The sequence below is a fragment of the Palaemon carinicauda genome, chromosome 1 (assembly GCF_036898095.1).
Source record: "Palaemon carinicauda isolate YSFRI2023 chromosome 1, ASM3689809v2, whole genome shotgun sequence".
Lineage (NCBI taxonomy): Eukaryota > Metazoa > Arthropoda > Malacostraca > Decapoda > Palaemonidae > Palaemon > Palaemon carinicauda.
In genome coordinates this window covers 44,198,504-44,214,195 of record NC_090725.1, presented here as the reverse complement: position 1 = coordinate 44,214,195, position 15,692 = coordinate 44,198,504, and the positions used below count along the sequence as shown (strand labels likewise).

Below are 15,692 nucleotides of genomic sequence, written 5' to 3'. Positions count from 1 at the left end.
CCCAGAGAATTAAACTAAAGGCTTCCACAGAATTTTAACTTCTGGAGCGAGTACTCTGAGGGTTATCCCTTCAGAATATCGTATATCAACAGGGGACGCATGCATTAACACGTCACATGGCCATCTGCACCCCACCTAGCGTTTACGCTTTGAGGGGGGAATGTGGCGAGGTAACTGAGGTGCCGTTCCAAAGTTACCCTCCTTCGTCACTGTTACGATACTCGCAACGTAAACAAACCGGCGCCATACTTGCGTGACGTCACGTCCGCCCTCTTCATTCTGTTCTTAGTAGCGCTAACGCTCTTTGGTTTGTTCCCTTTGATTGGAGTTTACAGTGCGCATCCTTCAAGATGTCTCAGCCTTCTGCTTCGCCTTCTTCTGGAAAGTTGAGTACCAGGTTCTTGTATTGTTTAAATAAGCGCTGGCCGTCGAGTAACAATTTTTTACGCTAAAATCTTGTGCTTTGTGGCCGAGCTGTGCCTTGCCTCGGGACACCATTTTACGGCGCTGCTGTTCGCTTCGCATGCGTTATTTAGATAGCCAGAACAGCCTTACCTGGCCTTTTAACTAAGATAAATCTTTAGTTATTTAGTCTTCATTATTAGGAATAAGTTATATTATGCCGATAGTGGTCTTTGGCGCTCTTAGTTAGCCGACCCCATACTAGCCTTTCAGCCTAGCATAGGCCGCAGCCTAGTGTTCATGTTTGCTTCAGCATGATATAATAAGTGTTCCTAGTGCTTACTCTAATGAACATATAGGCTTAGATAGCCAGCATAGCCTTACCCGGCCTTATAACTCAATTTATCTTGGTTGTTTAATCTTCATTTTTAGGAATAGTTATTTTATGCCGATAGTGGTCTTCGGCGATCTTAGCCAGCCGACCCCATACTACCCTTTCAGCCTAGCATAGGCTGCAGCCTAATATTCTTATTTACTTTTGCATGATATATGAGTGTTCCTAGTGTTATTTTAATGAAGATTTAGGCATTTTTAAACATATACAAGATTCCATGTTGTACATATTTTCGCCTTCGAGGAACTATACAAGGAACGGTGCCTGGTCCAGCCAGGCCACACCTAACCCAATACAGGGACCCTTGTATGCTTCCTTATCTCCCTTACCCTAATGTATCTCCCTCTGGGTAGCCTTGCTATTCCTAGCCCCTTACCCGAAATATTTTGGGTAGGTTAGGCTAGGTAGTTCTTCCTTCTTCCCTCCCATAGTGTATGGAGGGATTTCGGTCAGAACCCCAGAGTACTTATCGTTCCTCCCAGTCCACCCCTAAGGAACGTCTTTCCCTTGGGGTATCGACTGACACTGAAGGTGGCCTAGCCCTCCCCCTTTAGACTGCTCTTGGTTGGGACTCATCCCTTCCTCTTGTGGCCTAGCGATATGCATCCCCAGCCTTACCTAATCTAGGAGGATCTCCTGATTTAGGTTAGGCCTTGGGGGTTTCTGTTTTATTATAGTTTAGGACAGTACACCAATTCTGTTCCTACTCTGAGCTAACCTACCCTAGGGTTGGAGAGCGCTTCTCTCCTGCTTGGGTAGTATAGAAAACAGATTCCCCCACCCTCTGGGAGCTTTAGGGTTGGATCCCTGCTGGCCCCTCACCCCCCTACCTACCCCACTCTATTCTTTGTGTCTGCTTACCTTCACACACTTGTCCGCTGTTCTACAATTCCCCCTTAGGGAGAATTGTAGGTTAAGCTGCGCTCTCCTGCCTGGGTGGCCACTCTGCTACACTTCCCCCTCATAGTCGAACTATGGGGTTATGATAGCGGCCGCCCTACCGGCAGGATATCACCCTCCCCCCCCTGTCTAGAGTGTTCTCTGATCCTCCCTTGGATTACCATAGGCACTCAGCCGTCTGCCGGCTCCCTGCCACCGGATGATAGGTTGTTCCCCCCCCCCCCCTATCATGAGTACACTCCTTCCGGAGGAAAGCCTGTTGGGTATCAGACATTACCCTTCCTCCTTCCCTCCTTATCTTTCTCTCTTCTATCATGGTGCTGGTCCACTGCCGTCGCCGCCTGCCGCCGACTGACGCCGGCACGCCAGGTGACTCCCTACTGCATAGGACCTTCCTATCTCAGGATTACCTAAGGCAACACCCTGCCGGCTGCCGGGGGCCGCCGCCCCTTGCCTCCGCTAGTCGCCAGCACACCCGGTGACCTTCCTACTTCATAGGACTTCCTGTCTGAGGACCAGCTGTTGCGTCAGCCTGCCAGCTGCCGGGGGCCACCGCCCCTTGCCGCCGCTGCCGGCGACCGCCGCCCCTTGCCGCCGCCGCTGCCGTCGGCTTCTCAGACACCTTCCATCTTATGTACCTGGCTGCCGGCGACCTGCCGCCGTGCCGGCAGTCGACCCTACAAGTGTTTCCTACCTCTCTGCTGCTCAGTGTGTAGCCTTGATGGATTCACCCCACCGGACCAGGCCTCCGCCTTGCCGGCAACGCTCCGCGGCTTCCAGGGACAAGTACCCCTTCCCCCCGGCTGCCAGCCCCGTGCCGGCAGTCGACCTATACATCCATATAGCCAGACTGATCTTCTTTGCTGCTTCTTACCCTGAAGACAGTGTCTGAGCTGTATGAGTGTACAATACAAAGTTTCCAGCATACTCTGTGCTTCTCAGTGCAGTCTCTTACTGGGACCTTCCCAAATATTGAGGGGTTTATCCTATTTCCCCTCCTTTATCTAAATTCTGAACGATTTCAGACCTCTACCCTGCAGACAATTCCTTTATAAAGAAGCCTAATCTGGCTTTCCCATAGGGATACCATTCCCTCTCCTATAACCTCAGGTTCTAAGGAATTGCCAGCAGAAAAGGTCGCGGTACCTGGCTGGATGGGATTCACAAGTATGTGTCTTCCTACTTCTTTTCTAGCTCACCTATCCGGAGCTCACATAACACAATTCTAAGTTTACGAATTAGATTAAGGAATCTTAGTTTAAGAGTAATGTAAGTCATGACTCTATTTCCATGTACTCATGTTCTCTTTCTTTTACAGGAGGACTACATGAAATGTGAAAATCCCTTCTGCTCGGTTCGCCGCCCTGACTTTTACGGGCATGGTGCGTGTCGGACTCACGCTCCCTGTACTGCAAAGAAGGGCAACCTCAAGTACTGGGATCCAGTCTTCTGCCTAGTCTGCAAAGGCCTCCTTGACGAGGGGTTCGACAACCCCCCGTCCTTAGAAGCCAGAGACAATGCTCGAGAGAAACTGCGCAGGTGGGTGCGCGGTTTTCAGAAAAACGCTGCCGGGCCGTATTTTCCCAACGAGACAATGAGGGCCATCCTTTTCCTAAAAGCATCTGCAGATTCTGTGATCCCCCAGGATCAGATCCCCTTTTCAAGTGACCGTAGAACCGGACATTGAGACTACGCTTAGCAAGTGTAGTCTAGATGAGGTGGAGAAGATGTCGGACGTGTCCAACGACACCGAGAGGACCCTCATGGGCGAGTATCCGGAGGAAGAAGAGGATCAGGTGGAATACCCTGATTCGGAGGGCGAGGTCGCCCCTCCACCTCCGGTAGCTCCTGTAGTGGTCGAGGAGCCAGACCCCTCTACCTCCGCCGCGCCGCAGCTCCTGCTGCCTGCCACCGAAGATACCATCTGGGTATTGGTGGCCCTAATGGACAAGAAGCTTAGCAAGCATTCCGCCCAGATTACACGCCATTTCATGGAATTGAGGCAACCGAAGAAGATCTCGTTCTCGGTTAAGGATCTTCCTTCCTGCTCGGAGTCTAACCCTTGGAGGTACGCCAAGCATATTCCAATCACAAATAGCAAAATATTCTTTAATGACATGCTAGGGTCTGTTCTCCTAGAAGAAATGGAATTCTTCCCTAATTTCAATGCTTACCCAGACTGTTACGTCCGACTTAAGACCGAACCGGCCTCCAAGGAGGACACTGAGCCCAAAGAGGTGATCGTTTTCGATCACTCAAAGGCCCAAGCTTTGCTGGCAGATTGCCTGAAGAGCCACGGTTTTACTAACTCAAAAATGCCGGCTCTGAGCAAGAACCACCCATCTTTTCTTGCTCCCCCTTCCGCATCCTTCCCCTTTGTGGAAAAAGCCTTTCATGCGGTCATGAAGGCAGTGGAAGAAGGAAAACCCGGTCCTACCCTGGAGGAGTGTAGGCCCTTCTCCCTTGCCCTTCCCTCTGATGACAAGTTCTGGAAAGATATCCAGTTCACCTTCACGGTTGGGAAGCTGGACCCTGACGTAGCTGGACGTCAGTTCAACGAGGACCTCCCGAAATTGAATGACCACCTTCTTCGTCGAGAGGAAGAGACCAAGTAGAGACTGGCTGCCTCCCTGTCTCTCCAGATTTAGCTCTCTATATGGTTCTTGCTAAAACCCACCTAGTGACTGTGATGAAGGACCTGTACAGCTTCATCAGGTCCAGAAGAACCTGCTGAGAGTTCGTGTTTGCCAACGCGGCAGTGAAACACGAACCCCGGAAACTCATCTCCTTCAACATCTGGGGTAAGCATCTCTTTCCCTCTGCTCTGGTGAAAGAGATCGTCGACAAAGCAGCCTCTGAGAATTAGAACCTTCTCAAGAAATGTGGCATGTCACGAAAGAGGAAATCCTCCCAGGACGAAGGCCCTCAGCCTAAGAAAGAATCCTCCAAATCCGCCAAACCAAGACCCCAGCAGCGTCAACAAAAACGCTAGTTTCCGGCTCCCGCTACTTCCCAAGTGGTCACTCAACCGCAACAGACCTTTCAGTTGATCCCCAAACCAGTGGTGTCACAATCACCGGCCCTTACCCCTGCCTACGAGCGTCAGTCAACTACTTTTCGTCCCAGAGGTAGAGGCTCAGGCAGAGACTTCTCGTGCCACCCCTCCAGGGGCAGAGGAAGAAGGGGAGCTAGCGGCCGAGGTGGCAAGTCCTCGGGAAACCAGAAGCAATGAAGGGCTTCCGGTGGGAGGAAGACTCCGCCACTTTCAGGATCGCTGGACCTTCGATCCTTGGGAACACAGCATCATCAAGAAGGGACTAGGTTGGAGCTGGACACAACCACTTCCAACCTTCCACCAATTCTTCCAGCCATCAACCCCCCTCTTGGAAGAATATGTCCTAGAACTCTTGAACAAGAAGATGATCAAGAGGGTAAAGTCCACCAGGTTCCAGGGAAGACTGTTTCTCGACTTATCCCCCCTCAACAAGTTCATTGCGAACAACAAATTCAAGATGCTGACTCTTCAACAAATAAGAGCCCTACTACCTCGCAAGGCCTACACGGTCTCAATAGACCTGGCGGATGCCTAATGGCACATCCCAATGAACCACCACGCTTCCTCCTACCTAGGATTCCGGCTCAATCGAAGAAGCTACGCCTTCAGAGCCATGCCCTTCGGGCTCAACGTGGCTCCGAGAATCTTCAACAAGCTAGCAGACACGATCGTCCACCAGCTACGCCTTCAGGGCCTCCAAGTGATGGCCTACCTCGACGACTGGCTGGTCTGGTCGACTTCGCCAGAAAAGTGTTTGAAAGCTTGCAGCAAAGTAACCCAGTTCCTTGAACATCTGGGTTTTAAGATAAACACCAAGAAGTCTCGCCTCGCTCCAGTTCAGAAGTTCCTATGGTTAGGAATCCATTGGGATCTTCAGTCACACCGCCTTTCCATTCCTCTAAAGAAAAGGAAAGAAATAGCAGGGTCTGTCAGAAGACTTCTCAAATCCAAACGGATCTCAAGACGACAGCAAGAGCAAGTTCTTGGCTCACTTCAGTATGCCTCAGTGACAAACCTAGTGCTACGAGCACAGCTAAAGGACGCATCAGGAGTCTGGAGACGAAACGCATCCGTCGCTCGAAGAGACCTCAAGAGACCCCTATTAAACAGGCTTCGCTCCCTGCTCAGCCCGTGGTCAGAAGCAAGGACCTTGAAAAGATCCATCCCTCTCCAACCTCCACCTCCATTGTTCAACATCCAAACGGACGCTTCTCTGGAGGGTTGGGGGGGCCACTCCCATCAACGGCAAGTTCAAGGAACATGGTCTCCCCTATTCAAGACATTTCACATCAACATCCCTGCGTCCTTCGATACACATCCGTCTAACTCTGGACAGCTCGGTAGTAGTCAGATGTCTCAATTGTCAGGGCTCGAGATCGCCCCACTTAAATCAGGTGCTTTTACCCATCTTCCGCCTAGCGGACAGGAGGAAGTGGCACCCTTTTGAAGTTCACCTACAAGGATTTCGCAACGTCACGGCAAACGCTCTATCGAGGACAAGCCCCATAGTCGGAATGGTCCCTAGACGCAAGATCATTCTCCTTCATCTCTCGTCAAGTCCTGGAACTACAGATTGACCTCTTCGCGACGAGCGACAACAAGCAACATCCTGGATATGTGGCCCCTTATGAGGACCCCAAAATGGAAGCAGTGTACGCCATGTCCCTGGACTGGAACACATGGTCCAAGATTTACCTGTTCCCTCCACCCAACCTTCTACTGAAAGTCCTCTCCAAGCTTAGAACCTTCAAAGGGACGGCAGCCCTAGTGGCTCCCAAGTTCCCCCTAGTCCTGGAGCTATAGCCCAAGCTGATCCCTCTGCCGGGCCCAGTTCTCTCCCAACAGGTGCAGAAGTCGACTGTCTTCGCTTCATCAAAGAAAGTCAAGGATCTTCATCTCATGATTTTCTCTCCCTAGCCGTGAAGAAAAGGTATGGGATCTCAAAGAAAAGTTTAGACTTCCTAGAGGAATATAAAACAAAGTCTACCAGAAGGCAATATGAATCATCCTGGAAGAAGTAGGGTATTATTCGTCAAGGCAAAAATTCCTACGGAAATCTCCATAGATTTTTGCATTTCCTTTATTCACCTTCATGGACAAGGCTTGGCAGCCAATACGATTTCCACTTGCAAATTGGCCTTGACCAGACCACTTCTATACGCCTTCCAAATAGATTTATCCAACGAGATCTTTAATAAACTACCGAAGGCGTGTGCTAGACTCCGTCCAGCACTTCCACGGAAACCCATCCCCTGGTCCCTGGATAAGGTGCTTCATTTTGCCTCTAGTCTGGACAATCATTCTTGCCCTCTGAAGGACTTGACTCAGAAAGTAATCTTCCTTTTTGCTCTCGCCTCGGGAGCCAGAGTCAGTGAATTAATGGCATTATCAAGAGAAGAGGGCCAGATACAGTTCACCAACACGGGGGAACTTACCCTCTTCCCCGACCCCACGTTTCTCGCTAAAAATGAACTTCCCACCAAATGAGGGGCCCTTGGAGAATCTGCCTCTGAAGGAAGATGTCTCTCTATGCCCAGTGGAGAGTCTTAAGGTCTATCTTCAAAGAACTTCTGACTTTGGTGGAGGACAGCTTTTCAAAGGAGAAATGTCGGGCAGCGACCTGTCACTAAAACAACTTAGAGCGAAAATCACCTACTTCATTCGCAGAGTCCTAACAGTACACCCACAGGTCACGATCCCAGGAAAGTAGCCTCTTCCCTAAATTTCTTCCAAGGAATGGACTTCGAAAGCCTCCGATCCTTCACAGGCTGGAAGTCCCCTAGAGTTGTTCTTCAAACACTATTCGAAGCAGGTGCAAGAAGTCAAGCGATTCGTGGTGGCAGCAGGTAGTGTGATGAAACCTGCTGTTTAGTGCTGCGTAGGACAGTGAGTTTTTCGGGACTAACTCAAACGGGTGCCTGTGTTGACCCTAGTGCGATACATAGGGATTTCAAGGGACACTTAGTGTCACTAATGGACTGTCCTTTACCAAGGTGAAAAGACATAGATTCGTACACGTGCGCCACATGTTCTCGGACATGAAGTGTATTTTGATTTAAAAGACTGACGTTCCTCAGGAACTAGTGATTACAGAAAAGATTGTATCCCTTTCAGATTCTGCATCACTATATTTTACCATATCTATGTCTATTATTGCATTTTATCATTGTACATAAATTTTCATATTTCCATGCAAATTTCAAATAAAATATTTATTTTATTTACCACATGCGTCTCTTTCGCTCCTATGTTTATATATGAAAATATATTGCTGTTCGCGTTTTACTAAACATAGTCTAGAGTTATTATGATTAGTATACCTACTATCTCTTATGTACTCACCTAATGGTATAAATTTGTTCCTACACAAATATTTACCCTCCTTATCTGTCTTGAGACCGGCACGATTTCTTATCCAGGTGAGTCTTTCTTCGTCAGATTACTTCGAGATGTTCCTCTTGTCCTACTAGGACCTTCCTCACCAAGGGGGCGAGACGCCAGGTCATTGTAATGCCTCTGGTAGTGACATTTAACGGAGATATCATGGTCTCTTTGGTCACTAGACAACAGAATGTTTATTCGGAGTACCAGGCACTTGAATTGGGAACAAATCCATGATACATTAATTTTCTAGTACACTTGCATCAGGACGACATGGCTTGAGCCCAAAAAACGGATTTTGAGCGAAGCGAAAAATCTATTTTTGGGTGAGATGGCCATGTCGTCCTGATGGACCCCCCCAACTGTTCCAGTTTAGCCTGCTAGGCCCCTCCCTGCTGTATTGAATCGCGGAGGCTAGTAGTGAGCTAGAATGGAATGAAGAGGGCGGACGTGATGTCACGCAAGTATGGGGCTGGTTTGTTTACGTTGCGAGTATCGTAACAGTGACGAAAGGAGGGTAACTTTGGAACGGCACCTCAGTTACCTCGCCACATTCCCTCGCCACGTTCCCCCCTCAAAGTGTAAATGCTAGGTGGGGTGCAGAGGGACATGTGACATGTTAATGCATGCGTCCCCGTTGATATACGATATTCTAAAGGGATAACCCTTAGAGTACTCGCTCCAGAAGTTAGAATTCTGTGAAAACCTTTAGTTTAATTCTCTGGGAATATTTTAGTAGTTATTTATATCCAAAGGACGCTATTGAAGGAACCTTCCATCAGGACGACATGGCCATCTCACCCAAAAATAGATTTTTTGCTTCGCTTAAAATCCATTATTTTGGTTGGTGTTTACGGTTCAAACAATTACATTTTGGAATAAAACATCTATGAAGTATTATTTATTACGGCATTTTCTGCATAATATTTGCAATGAAAACTATAATAGAAATCTGGCATATATACGTCAAACCTATAGCATAATATTAGCACTGATAATGAATATGTTGGGACTCATCTCAGAATCTGCACCATGTTGGAATATTCTCACTTGGCGTTGCACAATGTGAAGATTCCCAGATCGCGCGACCAAGTTTGAATCGTATTTTGGTTGCTGGGGAGTGAAACAGATTCACGTAAATACGCCGACTGACTCGTTTACCTTATATGGCAATAGGCGTGTTAACAGTATTAGGTTCTATGGAGTGATCTCCTCGTCGTATATGCAGTGATCAGGCCATTATGTAAAGTCAGGTCATTATGTGTGTTTAATTTGTTTCCAAGGCGTGTTAGTTATTGTAGTGATTAATTGCAATTACCATTTGGTTTGATGGATGTGTTAGGCCACTGTTTATAGCATTTATTGATTTGGAAAAGGCATTTGACTTGGTACCTAGGAACAAATTGTGGAGGTGCTTGGGAGAGGTTTATGGACTCGACGGTAGATTGGGAGCTGCAATAAAGAGCACGTACGAACCATGTATGAAAAATGTAAGGACTGGATACAAGAATGAAAATTGGTTTAGAGTAACAACAGGTGTTAAGCAGGGAAGCGTTCTTTCCCCACTCTTGTTCATTGCATATATAAATGTAATTATAAGAAGTTTCGAGGAAAGAATAAATATCTTGGGAGACATCATGATTTTTGCTGATGATATTGCTTTCTGGACATATGATCGGGAAGAACTAGAAAGAGCATTAATAGCCTTGAACGATTGTTTAACAGAAGCTGGACTGAAGATGAACATTAATAAAACAGAAATATTAACAATCAACAAACAACAACAAGCTCCAACGAACATCATGATAAGAAATACAGTAATTAAGGACACCAACGCATTCTAGTATTTAGGGTGTATGATTACAGACAACGGCTATAAGAACAAAGAAGAAATTACTGAACGAATAAAAAAATATGATAAATGCTCTGGAGCACTCTATCCAATTATGAGAGATGTATACGTACCTATAGAAGTAAAGAAAACCATATTTGAAGGGTTACGAATACCAATAATGACATATGGATCAGAGAGATGGAAAATGACAATCAAAGACAGGAGCAGAGTCCAAGCTTCAGAGATGAAAACCCAGAGAACAATAATGCACAAAACAAGAAGAGATAGAATAAGAAATGTAGATTTTAGAAGGATGGTTGGGGTATCTCCTATGTTGAACAAGATTGAGAAGGGACAGCTGAAGTGGCTGGGACATTTAATGAGAATGGATGGAAATAGAATTGCGAGGAAGAGACGGGACTGGACGCCTGGTGGGAGGAGATCAAGAGGTAGACCACGTAAATGCTGGAGGGATAGAATTGAAGAGATTCTGACATAGAACAACATGCCAACAATTGAACATCTGAGAAGAGAGGGAATTTTTGAAAACAGAATTAAGTGGAGAAGACAACTGATTCCACGGACAGGCTGAAAGACTACCTGGGAGCAGAAGTGAAGTGGATGTGTTAGGTAGTGGCATTAAGGGGGGTGTCGCAGGGGCTAGGCCTAGGTAGGGGTAGAGGCCCTAGGTTCGGTTAGGTGGTTGTATTAGGTTCGGTAGTGCCCCGAAAATCACTGTGGCCTTAAGGGGGGGATCGCTCCCCACCCCCCCGGTAGGCCTAGGTAGGGGTACAGTGCCCCTAGGTTAGGTTAGGTGGGTATATTAGGTTCGGTAGTGCCCTGAAAATCACTGTGGCCTTAAGGGGGGGTGGAGCCAACAACCCCCCCCCCCCCCCCCGGAAGGCCTTGGTAGGGGTACAGGGCCACTAGGTTAGGTTAGGTGGGTGTATTAGGTTGGGTAGTGTCCTGAAAATCACAGCGGGAACCCAACACTGCATTCCAACTTTGCCTCACAAAGTAAGAATTCTAACATCACGCAACCCGATTTGGAGTCAGCGCAGATTCCAACATAGCGCAGAACATATATACTGAAGAGCAGAACTTATTCTGAACTCCACAAAAAGATCTAGAGAAAAACGAATAATATATCGCATTAATGTTGAAAAGCATTGAAAGGTACGGATTACTTTGATACATATAATTACTAGAGAAAGAAATTGGAATGCAATATAATCTTAATTTCTTATTGAATTCAATGTAAAGGCATATAGTAGGCAGTATTTCTAATATATATATATATATATATATATATATATATATATATATATATATATATATATATATATATATATATATATATATATATATATATATATATATATATATATATATATATATATATATATATATACACACGTTAATGCTATTTTGATTTTAATGAAAAATTGAAAAAAGCAAAATTTTGAAATCAAATTGCTTGAAATTATATATAAAAATCAGACTATATATCAGTTTAATGAGATCGGTGTTGCTGTATGGACAAGAGTCATGGTATGACAATGAAACAATATCCAGCAGATTTTGTAGATTTGAGAACAAAGCCCTCAGAAGAATATTGGAAGATGAATGGCGGGACAGGATTATAATGATTCTATAAAAAAGATTACTTGAGTGCCATATGTGGATGAGATCATGGCGAGGGGTAGATGGAGATTGTTTGGGCAAGCTCTTCGCATTCCCCAAGGGAGATTAGTTCACCAAAATCTCTTTCTCTCTCTCTCTCTCTCTTTCTCTCTCTCTCTCTCTCTCTCTCTCTCTCTCTCTCTCTCTCTCAGATGTTCCCAGATGTTTTTCCCACCTTCGCCTTCAGTTTTAAGTTGACCACCATCTCGTAAAGATGTCTCGGAAGAGAGAACATCAATCCATTTCGAAATTTTGTGTAATTTCATTTATGTCTGCAATTGATTATGATGTAAAGCTATTGTTACTCATGTGAAATTAAGAAAATAACAGCGAAATAATGTCTCAAAGGTCCGATTCTGACTTAATTTTCGGGGAAGGCCAGTACTTTTCCTACCGCACAGCTTTTGTAATGATTGCCAAGAAAACAAAAAAAGCGGCGAAGTCAATCATAAGGTAAGGAATTGGTTGCGAATTATTTTTTCATAATGGGAGGATTTATTTGTGATTTACTTTATCATAATATAAGGATTTATTTGCGATTTACTTTCAGTTTGTTTCCTGGGAAGAGGGTGTCCGGCTAGAGGGTGTGACCTTGGAAGGGGGTCTGGGGGCTTGTCCTTGGCTAGGGGTTGTGACCTGGGAACTATTAGATTAGGTTAGCTAGGTTTGTTAGGTTCTGTGCCCTTTTAAAAATCTCAGATGTGTCAAATAATCATGTTTGACTTATGTTCAGCCACGGACATGATCCATATACTGTATTTCTCCAACTGGTTATCTTGTGTTTATTTTGCATTTATGACCATTATTATTGCTGTAAATCACTCGTCTATGACATTTCCCCACCCATAAAACCCACTGGGCTCCCCCATAATTGTCTTTATATAAGGGGGTCCAAAAATTCATGAACGGGTGGTTTGCCCCAATAATCAAGGTCAGAAATGGATAGACCACAAGATAACGTGTAGGAAAAATATATGGCTCATTTATTTGGCTAGAAATTAAAGTATCATATATTTACCCAACTTAAAGACAAAATATTACATCTGGAATGAGAAAAAATTTAACAAAACTCTCTTCATTCATGCCCTGTAGGTTCCTGTTCTCTAAGGGCCCGGCTAGACCAAGCGCGGCTAGCGGGGAGGTTAGCGGCAAGAGGTTCCAGCTGATAATTGAAACCTTAAGTATCTTATGTAGGTGGCCAGATAGGAGACGCGTGAAGCCTCAAGCCGCTGCAGTTGCCGCCAGACTATGTTTCATGTTTTAAAAAATCGCGGCGGCTTGAGCGTCTTCACCCAAGATTACGCCATTTTTCATCAGTTCCTGAAGGGTTACGCGTTCAATTGTTAGTTTCCAACCTTTACTAATCAACAATTTTTGGGAGGTGTTTCGGAGAGCAAAAATGGATTAAACAAATGGAAGTTATGGCAATCAACTGCAAATGGATGGTAATAAAATAGTGGGTAGGCCTAAGTTTTTTTTGTGCTTTGCAACCTATTTAATCACCATTTAGTTATATATATATATATATATATATATATATATATATATATATATATATATATATATATATATATATATAGAGAGAGAGAGAGAGAGAGAGAGAGAGAGAGAGAGAGAGAGAGAGAGAGAGAGAGAGAGAGAGAACATTTCAAATGTGAAAAGAATCGTATGTACATTTAAACAATATATCTTATGCAAAAGCTAGTTAATTCTGGAACGAAAGGGACAATGATTTTTCGTGAACTTTATCATATTTGAAGCAATTATAATAGCTGGTAAAAAAAAGAGATTGAGGTTGTCTATAGTTCGACGTTTGTTTTTTTGAGTCTGAATCCAGGAAGAATGTTCCCATCAAAGAATCTAAAGACTTGTGAAATATGCAGATATTCATTAAATCTGTCGCCGTACAAACGGGACTGGCAACGTTAATTTCAAAATTAACTTCTTCTCCCTTCTCTGTTTATTAAAATCGTGAATCCAGACTCTTGTGTAATTTATAGTTCAGATTAAAATAACGATTTTCAATCGGAAGTAATTTCCTACTCAAAACACCATCGTCATGTTTACGAGCAAGGCTATCAGCTGGGAGTGAGGAGGCAAGAGAGGTGTGGCTTGCCGCCGAGTCATGCCGCTAACCTCGCCGCTCAACGCGCTTGGTCTCGCCGAGCCCTAATGGAGGGATAGAGCTGTGTAACTCCGTTTTCTGTTTCACTCTTTTGACGCTAACTAGCTTAAAATAACATATGTGGTCTTGAGAGCTTTTGTACGGTACATCCATATGTACGGCTCGTCCAGAAATTACCCTACCTCTACTGAGGCATTATGCGCAGTCTGTAAATCAGCAGATACTGCAGTATCAGGGCTAGAAAAATAATGCTTCAGTTTACTTTCTTCTATTGAGGAGGAAGCTTTGGGCAGGAACAATACCACTCAGCCATCTTCTTTCTATGAGTGTTATACTTTGTTCCCACTGAGAAGACGACCACTCCTTGCAACCATCACAGGAGGATCTCTCATCACATTGAATTAAGACCCATTCAGGAAATGAGGGGATTAATGATTTCACACACAAAGCATCCAGAAAGGTTAGCAATGGATAGACACCAAGTGTCTTAATTTGACTAAACAATTTTCAAAAACATAAAATTTCAATACAATCGGTGATTTATTTCTATTTCTCATTATTTTCATAATCAATATAATTATGTTTTTTTAAAGATGCTCCGTTTCTTTTGAAGAGAAAATCCCTATATTTGTATTATTAGAGATTGATAGTTTTCTTTTTGTATGAGATTTTCATGACCTACCCTACCTCTCATTCTACACAAGGCAAGACACTTCTTGACCTATGAAGGAGCCAGGCTCAGTACACAACCTGCTTAGAAGGAGCTGTTACTCACACAGGAGGGGGAGAAAGAGATCCTAGTGAGATAGGAGGACTTGTGGCAAGAGGAGAAGATTGTCAAAGGCATCTCCAGACTCTAGCCTTCTTCTCCAACAATTGACTCACTGTCAGGTTCCGCTAGAAGAGTGGTTCATAACCTTTTTCAGTGCCCGTACCCCTTGATATGTCAGAAAATTTTCTCGTACCCCCATCCAATGTAAATACAATACAAATATATGAAAAGGATTAGTGATACAAACCTTGCTGAGAAATTATTAGATTTTAAATTACAGAAGAAAGGTCTTTTTTTTATTTCAAATGAAAACTGTCAATTAGTAGGATACAATGAATAATAATGAGTATTACTACATAGTGCACACCAACACATTTTTAGTGGCTCTTTTGTTGTTGTTTCTCGTTAATGATATTGTTCAAACGAGGTTCTTTCTTTGAAAGTGCCAGACGCATGTCATCTCTTGCATCCAAACGGTTTCTGGCTTTTGTTTTGATGTGTAGGAGCGTTGAAAAAACTGCCTCACATAAGTATGTAGTTGCAAATGGCACGAGGACCTCCAAAGCTCTCCTTGCTAACTGTGGGAATGCTTGGAGTTGTGCACACCAAAACATATCCAGTTGCATTTTTTCAAACTCCATTCGGATTCTGTCATTGGTCTGCAAATCCACAAGATCATCTTTCATGATATCATTATCATCCATGGAATCAAGGTTGAAAAGAAATGGATCCCGTATCCATCTTTGTGCCACAGAACCTTCTTCAAGGTGAAAATACCCTTGGAAGTACTGAATCAGTTCTTGCAAATGTTCTTTTACTTCACTCAGGATGGGCAGCTCTTCTTCAGCACTAGCAGCCTCATCAAGAGAAGGGAAGTTTGCAAAAATTCCAGTTTCAATGCGCTTTATCCACATTGGAAGTTTCTTGGCGAGGGAAGGTATCTTTTCTCAGGCAGTTATCATATTCATCGCTGTTCCTTGCGTAGAGATATTCAGTTCATTGAGGTGCATGAATATATCTGCCAGATATGCCAGAGACAAAATGAACTCCCTGTTTTCAAAATAGTCAGCAATATCACTGCCTTGATTTCTAAGAAATTGCATGATTTCTTCATGAAGTTCAAATACACATGTAAGCCACCTCACT

General features: G+C 44.5%; 1 protein-coding gene across 1 annotated transcript; it reads right to left on the bottom strand.

Annotated features, from left to right (window-relative positions):
- Positions 1–14,923: 14,923 nt before the first annotated feature.
- On the bottom strand, positions 14,924–15,460 carry LOC137641642 (protein FAM200C-like). The gene has a single exon (XM_068374428.1). The coding sequence runs from the start codon at positions 15,458–15,460 to the stop codon at positions 14,924–14,926; it is 537 nt and encodes a 178-aa protein (XP_068230529.1).
- Between the last annotated feature and the right edge of the window lie 232 nt (positions 15,461–15,692).